Source organism: Pezoporus flaviventris, unplaced genomic scaffold, assembly GCF_033815535.1.
Source record: "Pezoporus flaviventris isolate CSIRO_AGI_PZ_B2104156 unplaced genomic scaffold, CSIRO_AGI_Pfla_v1 ptg000005l, whole genome shotgun sequence".
Classification (NCBI taxonomy): Eukaryota; Metazoa; Chordata; class Aves; order Psittaciformes; family Psittacidae; genus Pezoporus; species Pezoporus flaviventris.
Window position 1 is genome coordinate 3,066,206 of NW_026892553.1, and position 15,089 is coordinate 3,081,294.

Here is a 15,089-nt window from a genome sequence, read left to right on the forward strand (position 1 = left end):
TGTAAACAACTGTAAATCTGATAATAATGAAGATAAACCATTCCTATATCTTGCAGATTTTGTTTCCTCGAATGGTTAATAGGAGCAATATCCTAGCATTACTGAAAACAATTCTAGCTCTGGGAATAAGTAAAAGAAAGCCTATTTATAGGAGTGTAAGACAGAACAGTGAAATAAACGTGCTGCATAATCATCATGGAGCAGAAAACATTCAATCCTAATGGTGTCTCCTTCTATCAATCGCAATCTACTATACCCATTATGGAACCCATTTTCTGTTCTTTTGAATAATGCATTGTCTCTAAAGCAAAACAATTGCAAAGGCAGCTGATTCCTGCACTGCTGGTCTTATAATTGCCAAATTATAAATGCCTCTTTTATATATCTTGATTTCAAACAATTCATTCATTTGTGACCAGGGAATACTGCATTGTAAAAAGCAGATCTTGGCAGTTTGTTCTTTGAAAAAACAGTTTGATTGCCAAAAAAATCAACTCTACATAGTCAAAAATATACAAAATAAATAAAATCTGTGAATGCAGCTCAATCTGCTAAACAGCTCTGCATGTGTGTTTTACCTTCATTTGGTCTTCTTTTGGTTTTATCTTTTCCTCTTGCCTTAGCATCAGTGTCCATCTTTGAAGCTGTGACAAGACAGGTCAGGTTTATTCCTTCTCTGTGAATCTGGTTTGAACCCCTATCCGTTCATGAATAAGTGTTCCCAAACCACAGCTCTGGAAGTCACTTGCCCAGAAATGCTTGTTGGATTTCTTACTTCTTAGCTGGAACTGTTTTACCCACTATTTATTGAGGCAGGAACAGAAGAATTTATTATTTTCTTTTTAGCCTGTGCTTCAATCTCTGTTACTTCTTCTGGCTCAGTGCTTTGTGCAAAGTGGGTCACTCTGAAAAGGATAAATCAAAAAAGACCTGTTTAAGGAAATTTTAAGGCATTGGTACATTTTTCTCAGGACATGAAAGAGGTGCACTTATGCAACGTTAGACAAAAAAAGTCTCACAATGCCGGATAAGATGGAATCTCTTTCCCCAGCAAGAGTATCATGTCTATCCTAAGTCTGACCTTTCATATCCTGCTCCTTTGCTGCAAGTCCTCTCCCTGAAGTTCAGCTTTAATTTCAGACAAACTCAAATGTTTTTTTCCTTCAAAACAGGTATGGGTTTATTTCATGGCAATGAGGAAACACAAATAAGAATTATTTTAAAGAGAAAGGAATAGAAATGTGTGGGTTTATTGTTGTTTGGGTTTTGTTTGTTTGGGTTGGTTTTGTTTGTAAGTTTGGGTTGTTTTGTTTGAATCTAAAGCCCAGTAATCGGTAACTTGCAGTTGGTGGAAGTGCATTTTCATTTGAAACAGTATTTTCTTTTCCTTTTTTTCCAACCACATATCTTGATAAGTATCTTCCCATAATGGTGTTGCTGATTTTCCTAGTGCTTTAGAAATGAATGTAGACCAGAAACGAATAAAATGGTTTTCCATTCCTTTGTCTTGGTCCAAGAATAGATGCTGAGTTGTGGCAGCGAAGATGTGGTAGAGATTCACTGATGAGCTAAGAAAAGAGCCATTATTCTGCTTCTGTTAGCAGCAGTACAGGTCAGGAGCAGCAATGCAGTGACCTAACACTGTCTTCCTGAAATAGCTATGGAAGACAGGACTGGGGACTTTGGTTTTGTACAAGTTATAAGCCCACAACCAGCTCTGCCTGTCTGAAAGCTCCTATGTTAGGTGGGGTGAGGGGGGCAACCCTGTTTTCATCAAAGCCCAGATAAAGCAAAGAATCTTTTGGGGGAATTCTGGAGTTAAATCATAGGATGGTTTGTTTTGGAAGGGACCTTCAAAGCTCATCTAGTCCAACCCCTGCAATGAGCAGGGACATCTTCAACTAAATCAGGTTGTTTAAAATCACGTCCAGCCTGGCCTTGAATGTCTCCGGGGGCAGTGTGTCTACCACCTCTCTGGGCAACCCGTGCCAGTATTTTACCACCCTGAGTGTAAAGAATTTTCTCCTCACATCCAGCCTGAATGTCCCTCTTTTAGCTTGAAACCATCACTCCTCTTCCTCTTGCAACAGGCCCTGCTAAAAAGTCTTTCCCTGCTAAAAATCTTTCTTATAGGCCCCTGTTTTAATGTGATGGTTTCACTGCAAAGCAATAACTGCATGGCTGTTTTCTCAATAGCTCTTAGCTGAGAAGATACGTTCTGGATAATGTGCTGCGGAGGTTACTACCTATCTTAACACCTATTTGCACCTATGCAGGTCACTTAACTGTCCTGGTCACAGCTAGTGCTTAAAGTCAGTCTGCCAGACCCAGGGGCACTTCTGCAAGCCAAGGACCTACCTCTTTGTGCACTTGTCTGTGTGATATAAGAAAGGGAATTGCCATGATGTCCCTTTGAAAGCAATCTTAAAATTAATAAAACTTCGTGTAGATGACCTTAAAATTATCAATGGAAGTCAGATCTTGGAAACCTATAAGCCATCTTGCTATTTCTGGTACAATATTTAGAGCAAAGTGTTTCTGTCCAGGTTGAAATATAAAAAATGGAGCTTCGACTCTTTGGGCACTCAACTGTTTTGATCTTCTAAGATTGCTGGCCTCAAAATGTACTGATTTGCAAAGCTGATGAATTAGGCTATCACCATGTACCCTGTAACTTGAAGAACCAATTATCCATGGAAAATTGCAAGGCAATTGCAAGATTAGAGTTTGGCAAAGTTAAAATGCTGAAAGCAGTGTATTATGATGGGAAGGGTTGGGTGTTGTTAATTGTAGGTATTGCTGTGTGGCTGTGATAAATGCAATAGATAGTGAGTCAATTACCTGTTAAAAAACAGATTCAGACAGTCTTGGCAACATTTATGGTTTCTATTGTCCTGGTGTTCCTCCTGATTTCATTGGACTGATGTAGGAGTGAATCACTACACTGAGATGTCTGCAAACATGTAAAACTTGATGGAGCCTTTCTTTTCTTTATACATGACAATGTGTTAGTTTTATGTGCTTAGGTATAAACATTTATTGTTTCATTCTCCCAGCATCATTGCTTGTGCCATGGGCATGAAACGTTACGTGGAGGCCAACATCTCTCTGAAGTCTCATACCACAGTCAAATACTTCATGAAGATGTGGAGCAGTGTTAGCGATACCCTCATCTTCATCTTCCTTGGAGTTTCCACCATTGGAGAAAATCATGAGTGGAACTGGCCGTACATTTGCTTCACTGTCATTTTCTGTCTTGTTTGGAGAGCACTAGGTATGCTGAAATTATAGGGGGTTTTTGTTTGGTTGGTTTGTTTTAATATATATTATTATTTATGCGAGTGGAAAATGTAATTCCATTAAATGAGAGCATGCTTGTGCCCCCATCATCCTTTCCTGCTCACTCTGTATGTGCGGTTGTCCCAGGTGTGAATGCAAAGACTGAAGTAGGGGACCCCAGCCAATGCTTTCCTCCTCTATTGTTTGCTCAGTAGCAACTCTTGCATTTTACTACGATTTCCTACTCTGTGCACTCACCATAGACAACACTGGTGCTAAGCAGAAATTCTCATGACATCTGTTTTGTAAATACCTCTGTCTTAGATCCTCTTTTGATTGCTATGATCTCTTCTCCTGTTTCAGTGCTTATTAGACCCTTGGTTTCCTCACAGTAGAAGGGAGACTGTAAGTACGTAGGCTTGGGATCAGAGAGCCGTGTAAAATCATGAGGCCTCTGACAGCATAGTCTGAACTGCAGAGATTTAAAGGATTTGATTTGTAACAAGTTTGTGTACAGCAGCATCCTTAAATGGGAAACTGGAGGAACCTTCTAACAGCTGTCACTGGAGATGCTATTCTGCTTTACAGAAGAGCATCTACCCTGCTTACTGCTGGGTAGATGAAAATTGGGACCTGAAATGTGAGAATGCTCCGACTCAAGAACCTCAGATAAGGAGAGAGAATGACAGAACTGCACAGAACTGGAGAATTGCTGAGGTTGGCAGGGACCTCTCAAGATCATTGGGTTCAACCCTTACTTAAACAGGGTCAGCTAGGCAGGACTGTGTCCAAACAGCTTCTGATTATCTTCTTAGAGGAGACTCTGCGTGTTCCCTGGTAAACATATTGCAGTGTTTGACCAATCTCGCAGTGACCAAGATTTGCTGATAACAAGAGGACGAGAGCTGTGTATTAAAAGTTTTCCTGATAATTGTGCCTAAAGATTATTTTCTTGATCACTTGTGATGAAAACCTGAGTCCTGGTCCCAGAATACTCTGGAATCCTATTTTCCTGCATTGCAAATGACCAGAAAAACAAATACACTGCTCTGTGTCCCCAGTTGCATCTTTGCACTGAATTGGTGCTTCAGAGAGACCATTTCTCTGTTGTTTCTTACACTGTGCAGTTACTGTCACCAAAGTGAGTGCAGTGCCTACCTTCCCATTTATGGAAGTTTTTCTGTATTAACTATATCTGCAAGTATAACAGCACACATTTTGGCAAAGAATTTGACAGCTAAAACCCATTCAACAGGATTTATGCTTACAAACCACTGAGTCAGAGTGAACTCAAATTTGATAGACACTTCAAGAAATTGCTTAAATAGGATTGGCCATGATTAGCAAGACATAGCAGAATGGGTTTCATTAACTGTTAATACATGCCAAGGTTTGTTGTAATAACTGCACCATAAATGCACTTGGAAACATGCTTATTAGTTGTGTGGACGTTCAAATGTTTTACTATGGTAAAGTGGTTTTCTCTAAATTATTTGCTCTCGTTCTCAGTTTGACTTTTCTCAGTTCAAAAAATTCTTCACTGCAAGACATAAGGAACATAATAACATCACAAGATCCCCTGGCTCTCTAACCACAGCTCCTCTGATTGCATTCTCAAATTATACAGCATGTTATTAGGGAAGAGCTCAGTGCTGCAGCTAGGGAAGAAAACCCTTTTTCCATGCAAAATCTCCCTTGATTTAAATAAGAACACACAAACCTGGGCTGAAAAATCATCTTGCACATCTCATTCCGAGCAGCGTGTCCCTTTTCTGCAGCACCTTGCTGGGGAGCCATAGGTGTACCGGGAGGGCATGAGCTGGGTAGGGTGCTGCAGAGGCTGGGCACTCCTGTCTTGGAGGTGGTGGCTGAGATGAGATCCTGACGTGCTCAGACCCATTTGGCAGCTATGGACATGCTTGAGGCACTGATCCAGAAATGGGAGGCACTCATAGTTTGCTTGCAGGAATTGGGGACTTTCAGATCAATACTGGGGTTAGTGCCTGAGCTGTGATCTTGTCCCCTATTGGACCCTCCTTGTGCTGTTAAACAAGAAATGATTCTGCTGAAGCCCGAGACCTGGAATTACTTCAATGTAGGAGAGATCAGCTAAAATGCAAAACGCATTAATGGCATTACAGCACTGATATTCTACCATTATCCAAGCACTGGGGAGGTTTCCTTCTGCGCTTTCTCAAGGTCTATCTCCAGAAGAAAATATATTCTGCTCAAAATGATGAATTGTATGTCAGGTCTTGGGGAAAACTGGCCTTGAGTTAGTTTAGGGAATGCTAATGATAATTTATGAGGAACGATTAAATTAAAACAAAGGCCATGATATCAGCTGAATTAAATTTTGTTCCTTTAAATCATCAGCACTGCCTGAGCTTTACAGTAGCCGCAGATGTGAGCTGAGGTATGCTTTATTTCATTTGCTTTATTTAAAGTTAAAAAGCCTTGAAACTGATATACTTCACATCTGCTGGTCTGGATCCGAGCTCCATGGAGATCTGGAGGTGGGGAAGGTGTTGCAAGGTTGAGTTTGCTATTTCTGAAACATCCCCAGCTTTTTGTTTTCTTCAGACCGGTCTGATGTGCAGTCAGATATTTTGAGTTGTATGTGTGTGGGAAGATGTTTGATATGTACATTACAAGTGCACTATTTTGGAGGTTTATTTCTTCTCCAAACACCCTTTAGAAAAGCAGCAGTGCTGTGGATCCAGCTAATTCCTAGTTAAAGTCAGTGTCAGTCTGCTTCATCAGTTCTAAAAATGGCCATTAATCTTCAGGAAATAAGATGTTTATCATATCTGTTGGTATTAGATCGTGGCTTACTGATTTAAGGTCCGACTTTCTGTACCTTTCTGTATCTGTTTATGTATTTGCAAATGACTATAAATTGCATCAGTTATCGTGTCACCTTATGTCGTCTTAAGTTCGTACAACATAAATCTTTGAGTGGAAGGTTTGTGAAGAAGCAACATTTACACCGGCAGAATAGAGCTGCTTATCCAAGCTGCTGCTTGGAAGCTTTTGGAAATTGGAGGGTAATCTGTGGCTAAACTGTTGATGATCATTTGCCTTGAGAACAATCTGAGCAATTTACTCGTTTGTTTGCACTAATCAGAGTAAATCAATTAATATTTCAATTCAGTTTTTGGAATCTGGTTCTGTGTCATTTTACGAGTGAAGTTTTGGCTGGCACATGACTATAAAAACTTTCATTAACCACCATCAAAATAAATGTGCTAATAGATCCTATGTTGCCAATAGTTCTTGTTTGTATTTATCAGTATTTGGCTGATGCTTAGCACCAAGTCACCTGGTAAGCGGTGTGTTCTGGGATCCGTGGTCATTGGAGCAGGATGAGAACCCTAAAACTCCCCTGCAGAGTTCAGAGTCCTTCTGAAGGAAGCTCTGGTTTCCCAGCTGGGCTGTAATAAGCACAAGGTTGAGTTAAAAAACAAGAGAATTTGCTACAAGATGAGCTACCTAAAACTACATTTTATAGTACAATTCATAGTTGTACAAACTCCCAAAACTGTGGCCAGTCAATGGTGGTGTAATACCCCAAATCAGAAATGCATCAGGGATTAGTTTGTAAGTGGACAACTCAAACACAGGCCTGTTGGACCAGGCTGGAAGAAAAACCCTTCTCCAGTGGCATACTTAGAGCATCCCTTGTTCCCTGGCCAGTTCCTCATGCCTTTTACCAGTTCAGAGGTGTTTTGCAGTATAATGCATTGAGTTGTATCTAATTGCTCTTTTTGTTTGATGTGCTCCCATCTTCTTTCCTGCTTTTCAGGGGTTCTTGTGCTGACTTTCTTTGTGAACAGATTTCATGTGAACACCATCACCACCAAAGACCAATTCATTATAGCATACGGGGGTCTCCGAGGAGCCATTTGTTTCTCTTTGGTTTTCTTGCTGCCTGACTTTCACAGAAAGAAGCTCTTCATTGCAGCAACAACTGTTGTCATCCTCTTCACCGTGTTTGTACAGGTAAAAACAATCTTGCTGTCATTAGCAGATGTAGACAATAAGCATGATTTTTTCTTTTCCAATAGCCAGTACCAAACTATTAGGTGGATACAAGGATTTTCCAGTCATTAAACCTTTCCCTCTATTGAGTGGTTAGGCATATGAAAACTTCAAATTATTACTGAAAGAAGCAGAAGGTTTGAGAGGTTGACTAGCAGTTGTTGCCTTGCAACACGTGCTGTGCATTTTCCATGATAACTTGTCCCATCTTTTATCCAGTCCATCCGTAGTGGGATAGCAGCTTTGAAAATTGTGAAGAATGATGCTGGCATAGGTTTCCTCTCTAAAGCAGTGCTTTTATGTGCTTTATGTGAGAGCAAAGCCAACACAAATCAACCTCTACAACTAGTTTGCTGTTTGAGCAAGGTAAGAACCACTTGTTATTGGAGGCCTTGTCATGAAATGAAATGCTACCTGAGCCATGCAGTGAAATGAAGATCAGTTTTCCTGATGCCAGAGGTGAGAAGATGGAAGATGTTGGAGATGTTCCAAATCCCCTGAACGAGGGCAGCAAGAACTGGAAGAAGTTTATAGTTTGGTTGTCTCAGCTTTGGTAGTTCACAAGGACAAATTTAAAGGGGCCTAATTTGGGGGGAGTGACTTTTTAATGGTTTCTGAAAATGAGTTTTATTGGGGCACCCAACAGCGGAAGCAACAACAGTCATTAGTTTATTTTGTATTTTGTGTCTCTGTCTGAGATGTTTTCACATTCATGCAGCAAAGCAGCTGCAGTTATTTTGTGATGATGCAGCAAGAAGGGGATTGCTTTAACTCTTCCATTGGAACAAAAACCCAGCTTTGGGTGTGTTACTTGTTATAAAAGCAACGAAAATCAGAAGCGAATAGAAAAGTCAGCACTTTTGATTAATTTGCCTCTAATCTTTCTTCTATAACTGATCCCTGAACCCTGTTGCTACCTGCTTTCTCTTTCTGCCCTGATGATTCTTGGCTTGTTTCCTATCCACCACCAAAGCTTCTGTGAGCGAGTTCAACCTGCCCAGATTATGCAGCAGCTGCTAGGGTGGGAGAGGGAGATGGACCCTCAGAGCGCTGATTGCTCCAAGATAGTTGGTTTATTGTTTGAAGTATGGTACTTCCCCCCCCCGCCGTTTTAAAGACTGATTTCTGTGAGTGTCTTTTGAGTACGTTTTGCAAAGCCCAGTCGTACAGAGAGGCTGTAGGAGCATCTGCAGCTTAGGCTGCTCTTTGGCACCATGAGCAGTGCCACATCTGACCTCAGCCCACAGCTGCATCCTGGGCGAGGATGGACAGTCCGCAACTGGGGCAGAACTTGGTGCTGGTACTGCTCTGCTTACTGATCATACGCTGTTATTTTTGACGGATTCTGCTTTAGCACCTTTCCAGGTCTGTGATGGAGAGAGCTTTTCTCTCCCTCGGGCACAGGCTGGGGTTGTAAGGAGTTGTTGAGCTCGGGAGGAGCAAGCAGGCAGCATTGCTCTGACATCTAGTGGTAAAAGCATCCTTGCAGCCTTCTGTGCGATGATTTTGGAGGTGTCTCCCTGCTCTTTGCCCAGCAGCAAGTCTGTAAGGGCAAGGCTCCTTTCGGGCTTTCTTTGAAATACACATTTTAGTTCACCTCACAAGCAATGTCATGTTTGGAGGAGAATGTGGTGGGGAAATCTGAGTTGTCTGGTCCTGAAGTGAACAACACTGATGTCTACCTGGTGTGCACCATCCCAGAAAGTTAAGCATGGGTCTCCATAGGGTTGAGGCAAGCAGGATGAGGGTCTGGGAAAGATGCCATGCAGAAAAGCTCCCCAGGAGCTCCTGCTGAAGAGCATGAGGTCCATGCACAGCTGCTGACCTGGGGCTGCCCTCTTCCTGCCCCTTGGATGGAGGAAGCAGAGAAGCAGCCGGGGCTCTGGGAGCTGGTGGGTCACGGTGACAGCTGCTGAGTGGCCCCATGGCTGAGTATCAGTCCACAAGAGCAAATTCCTTTCGCTTGGCCTCCCTGAGCCCCTTAGGTGTGGGTGTTGGGCACTTGGGCTATGTGGAGGATTGGTGTTGGCTCTCTGCTTCCCCACATCCACCTAATCCACATCAGGAGCTGAAAACACGGTCAACGTGTGACATGCTGATGGACTCGGAGCTGAGACCCGCGGGCAGCCGGACCGGGCACAGCTTTCAGACTGAAAGGAGGGAGCAGGGGCCAGGGGTGGGGGGAACGTACTAGAGGTGGAGGTTGACAAGTTTTAAGATGCAAATGTGGGTCAGAAATTGAAAAGACACGGTCACTAGGCACGTCCGCTCATGCAGAGACGCTCTTGAGTCTCAGACAAAGGTTGTTCTAAGGCAGCAGCTCTATTCTGCCGAGGGCTCGGAAAATCCTTCCCAGGACTGGGAAAAGGGCTTTTGTGTAACCTCAAAGCTCAACTGGTGATGTCATCTCCATGCGAAAGGGTGAGAGTTAAACAGGGTCCCCTGTGGGTACGTGTCGGAGTGACGACCCCTTGACCTTCAGCCATTCAGCAGGAGCATAGTGTCTATAAAGACAGACTTTGCTCAGGCTCAAGATACCTGCAGTATTGTGTAGCTGAGGCCACCACGGCAACAGGGAGGGGGGAAATAAGCTGAAACAGAAGGATATGAACTTTTCAACGCTGCATCTCAGCATATACATACACAAATAGGAACATGTATTAAGATGAAGTGTTACAAACGATTCCTACAGCTACTGCTGCCAGCCACGCTGATGGATGCATTACTGAAGAATTAATATCCTTAATATCCCAGCACCTTTGATGGTGCTCTGTCACTTTGGGTGGAAAGGACAAGTGAAACACTGGCTACAAACCAGCTTCTGTAGACAGTGGACTTTTGTTGTTGTTATTTTGTACAATAAGTTTTCTTTATATTCTCAGTGATATCAGTACAGACTTGGCAGGGGGTGTCTGTGTTAAGATAGGACACAAACTAGGTGAGAAATTATCTGGCCTCTTTTAAGCTGGGGAAGGCCAGCAAAGCATCTTGTCGGAGCACAAACTGACTTTGTTTTCTTGGGAATCCTGATCACACTCTTTGAAAAGCCTCATGCTGCATAAACCAGTGATCAACATGTTAACATTGGGCTTGTCCATACATGGGTCTATCAGTGCATTACACAACCCAAGAAATTAACCTATTTTGGCCTTTTTTGACTCAGTTGCATAAGGCTGTTCCCACAATGAGCCTGGTTAATAATTTTGAGAAGTTTGACTGAGCAATTATCAGGTCCTCAGTGCTTCTGAGCAGGCCTGGATATGCACCATGTAGCCCAGGAAGTCCTTCAAGAAGCTGTGGCCTTGGAATGTCGCAAAAAGCCATTGTTCTTCCTTTTAGTGTGGTTTAAAAATGAAATAGCACGTTCTCCGTTTGAAGTTCACTCTCTCAGCCTATTGGCCTCTGACCTCTTGCATGAAACTGCTAGCAAATGTAATAATTAAGAGTGTTTTTTTTTCCATTTTTTGGCACATGTGTGAGTTTCTTTCATTTGATTTGAGTATTTTTGTTGTTTGTTGCCTGAACCGTCCCATTATCTATTGGATCACTGGTGGTAGAAAACATTGTATGAGCCACAATAGAGTTGTCAGCATCTGGTGATGCACTTATAATGAATTATTGCAAGTGGGTGGAGGAGCATCGCAGGGGTCCTGTAGGTGTGCTGTGAAATAACACATGGTCTGAAATAGCACATGGGATTTCACTGATGGTGAAGGTCAGGAAGGGCCAAAGGAATTCAGGAGTTTAAGTTTGTGATTCCTGGTCACAAAACTCCAAAAGGCCACTTTAAAATGAAAACAAATGCAGGTGATTACCCACTGAAGGCAAGAGATCAATTACATAGTCTCTACTTAATTTTTGTAATATCTGTTATTTCTGAATTTGTGAGTTTTATGTTATTTATTCTGAATAGCAATGCTTTTTTTATTGCTATTAGCTATTAAAATGACACATTAATTGTTTCTGCAATTAAAAATGTGTTCAGCTCTCCTCCGTGCCAGCATTTGTGACATTCAGAAGTCATAAACATCAACTACTCCATCATTTTTGCAGTAAACATGTCCTAGAAAACTCATTTCATACCAAAGCCAGACTAAGAAATGTAGCACAACAGCATTTTAGAAGTTCTCTCACGAGGCTTAAATGGCATTAAAACTCTTCCCTTGACCCTTCTCACCAGGTGGATACTTTGATTAGTAAACTTAGCCACCGGCAGGCCATCAAGGATCGTTGGGGTAATGATCTGTGACACATAATACTCAAAGTCAGCAGACGAATGCTGGTGGAGGCTCCGTGCTGTGAAGTCTCAAGGACTATCATCGTTTCAGGCATTCAAACTTTGAACGTTTCAAGCCTCTTTCCATCTGGTAGGCTACAAGGAATAGCAAGCCACGGGCTTGACCTTGAAATTATTGGTTGACTTTCTGTGGTCTTTGAGATGCCAGATGAGGAGAGCGGAGCATTTCCCCTCTCTGCCTGCCCCCATCCAGAAGCCTTTGTGTGAGCTCCCATTGACAGGCTGCTACCACAGGCTAACAAAATGTTTGGCTTACAGCTGGGAGAACAATTTCCACTCTTGTTGAAGCTTTGCAGATTTTGCCTTGCTAATAAAGCAGAGCAGATGAGAAGCATCAGCTCAAACACCAGGTCTTGTTCTGGCAAGGAGCAAAGTAGCTGTGGCTCATACCTGTGCTGGTGATATTTTTTTCCCAGTGCAGGTACTACTAAGAACACTTGATGTGAAGAAAGGCTGATTTTTGTCTTTGTGGTTATGCTGCAGGGAATGACCATCCGTCCTCTTGTTGACTTGTTGGCTGTTAAGAGGAAAAGAGAGAGTGCTCCCACAGTGGGAGAGCAGATCCATATTCGGGTAAGTGTATCCATTAAAATGCAGCCAGAGCTTTCCAATATGTGTGGCTGGTAGCAATGTGGTCCTCCCGAAATATGTGTGCCTCTAGGGACTCTACAGATATGCAGTTTCAATCTTATGCAGGTCCCTTTCCAGGTTTAAAGTTTTATGCAGCTTCCTAAGCATGGTTTATTACTTGCACTGGAATAGCAGTCACCAATTTAGGCTGATGTTGCATTAGGTGCTGCACAAACATGACAGAGAAAGATGCTAACTTGCCTAAAAGCTTGTCGTCTAACCTAACTCAAACAGTTCTGTTTCTCTGTAAAGAGTGAAAGAAAGAAGAAGAAACTTGGTTGCTTTCAGGGTTGGGATCTTCCATGTGTTCATCAGCCACATTGCTGCCATCAGTTTGGGCATTTTTGCAAAAAAAAGAACAAGAAAATTAGAAAAAGGAGGATAAAGGCTGGAATTATATTGGATGGAACCATAGAAGTTCCTCCTCCCTGGAATTGTTCAAGGCCAGGTTGGATGTGGCTTTGAGCAACCTGCTCTACTGGAAGGTGTCCCTGCCCACGGCAGGGGGTTGGAATGAGATGATTTTTAAGATGGAATTCAGTTCACTCTTGCTCTCGCCATCCAAACATTGGCCTTTCTAGTTATAGTGGATTTTTTCAGATGGGGTCAACTCCATGAGGAAGCAGGGTACTCTGCACGTTTAGCTGAGGCTTTGCATTTGCATCTCTGTCCAATGTAAAAGTCTGTTTCTGAACCTCATTGTTTATGCTCAGGCACATTTCCGTGGGTATGGCTCCTTCAGGCATATTTTTATCTTCTTTTTGGATAGCTAGAAATAAAGACATTAGGTCTGAGGACATTTATAAAAACTGTTTGGCATCCTCACAATTAGGTTGTATGGCAGGGCTTTGTCTGAGGTTAACAGAACAGTTCAATAGGCTGAAGAGTCTTTTCCCATCACGAACAGAGAATACTTTCTTCTTTTGTTAGTGTGTGAATAGTAAATCATCTCTGGAAATGTGTTTATTAGGAAATGGGAGCTGAAAATGACTGTGTACCAATTAAGTTAAGTAGGGAAGGCAACAATGCAGGCTGCTGGAAAGCAGGGATGCAGAAGCAGCTTTCTTCCTCAAATTTATTTCTCTGTCTGGAGAGTCGGGGCACTCTTGCTCGCAAGAGTGATGACCAGTGAGGGTGAAGTCGTTTGCTGGTCCTCCAACTATATGGCTGCTAATAGCTAATGGCATTAAACCTGTACCAAGCTGCAGGGCTGAGTCAACAGCTCTGATTTTTTTTTTTGTCTCTGACCCCACAAAAGATGTCAGAGCTGGAGGAAGCTCCAGGGACGTTGGTATGCCCGAGTGTGGAGGACCATTGACCTGCCGTAGAGCAGAGCCCTCTCCCAGTTGGAGCTGTCAGTAGGAGAGAAAGCAATTTGGGAAATTATAGAGATTTAACTTCTGGGTGGGAAAATCAACCTGTCTGGGATTTTTAATATAATTTCAAACAATAATAATCTTTTTGTATAAGGCACAATGTGGCCAATTATTTCATTTACTGGGAGGCGTCTGGGGGAAGGCAGTATTTATTATTCAAATCAAAACACGTTATCTACATCTGTATGCTGAAGATTCCAATCTCCTGAGACACATTGTCCTCAAAAACCTCAATATGAGCATTTTCTGCTTATCAAGGCCCAATATGCAGGACATGCAAGCCTTCAGCTCTCCTGTACGTATCATAAAGAGCAGATCCACCTCCCTCAGTGATTATTCCTCACTCTCACAGACCTGAAAGCAAGCAGCCAAACCACTTATTGTACTCCAGAGCAGAGGGATATACGTGGATGACTGGATGGGGAATTAGTCTGACAACCCCTCTCCTTGTTTACCAGTGCACCGAGCTGAAAGCATCTCCCGTTTTGTCTGCTGGCTTTTGGTGTTTGCTGACTGAGTTCATCACATATGCGATACATGCAACCAGTGTATAGCAAAATCCTCTTTTCTGTTTAGTTCTTGGATCATTTGCTGGCTGGCATCGAAGATATATCTGGACACTGGGGACAGTATTACTGGAAAGACAAGTAAGGATTTGCCAAAATACAACTGTGTACATGTGTAGAAAAAATAAGGCTGGTTTCTATTCCCTAAGTTTCCACTGTGGGCAGCTGGATCTCATTCATCCTTGGGTCACAAGGGAGGTGAGAGAGGGACAGCTTTTCCTTGTCCAAGGTGAGACCAGGCTCTTGGGGTGCTTCCCCACTTGCAGGTCACATATTGTGCTTCACCCTAAAAAGACTCTGTTCTCCCCTGCTATTGTTTGTTCCTTTTTGTCCAAAGAAATGAAACAAAAGGGCCACGCCAGCACAACACACAGCCCATGTAGCTTCAGCCTGTCCCTGCCTTCACCAGTGTTGCCTGTGCTCTCCTGCCTCTCTGGCCATGAGAAGCTGAGGACCCCAACCCAGCATGTACACAGCTAAAAACTAAAAGTATGAAGCACAACTGCTTGTTGCGGACTGATGAATTGCAGCGGCTCTCTGCAGATCTCTGTTGCAAAGTGCTCAATTTTCACTGAACTTTGGTAGATTTTACATGTAGGAGGTTTTTTTTAATTTTTCTTTTAATGCAAACAACCTAAAATATGTTAATAACAATTTATCAGATTTATCCCCTTGGCTGTGCAGACACAAAGGCGGCTAACTTCATGGTAAGGACTCTGGTTAACGCAGCTGGCAGGGATTTCCTTACGAATGCCAGTGCTTGGAAGCGCCACTAGAGGGTATGGGAATCGCTGCTGGCTCCCTTCGAGTGGGTTTGTGAACAGCCAGACTTGAGTGTCAGTGTTTGATACCGGCTCGATCTTTTCCAAATGTTGTGCTGCATGCGAGCAGAAAGCGAGA

At 42.7% G+C, this 15,089-nt stretch overlaps 2 protein-coding genes across 3 annotated transcripts in view; one reads left to right on the plus strand and one right to left on the minus strand.

The window, feature by feature from the left end:
• Positions 1-15,089, minus strand: part of HMGN5 (high mobility group nucleosome binding domain 5) — a 234,151-nt gene that overhangs the window by 76,051 nt on the left and 143,011 nt on the right. The gene's annotated exons all lie outside the window — the stretch shown is intronic.
• Positions 1-15,089, plus strand: part of LOC133265310 (sodium/hydrogen exchanger 2-like) — a 28,750-nt gene that overhangs the window by 3,491 nt on the left and 10,170 nt on the right. For both annotated transcript variants that reach the window (XM_061445684.1, XM_061445686.1), the window contains exons 4-7: positions 3,057-3,274; positions 7,085-7,281; positions 12,101-12,190; positions 14,200-14,270. In XM_061445684.1, the coding sequence (XP_061301668.1) occupies positions 3,057-3,274; positions 7,085-7,281; positions 12,101-12,190; positions 14,200-14,270 (576 nt within the window). The remainder of the gene's footprint in view (positions 1-3,056; positions 3,275-7,084; positions 7,282-12,100; positions 12,191-14,199; positions 14,271-15,089) is intronic.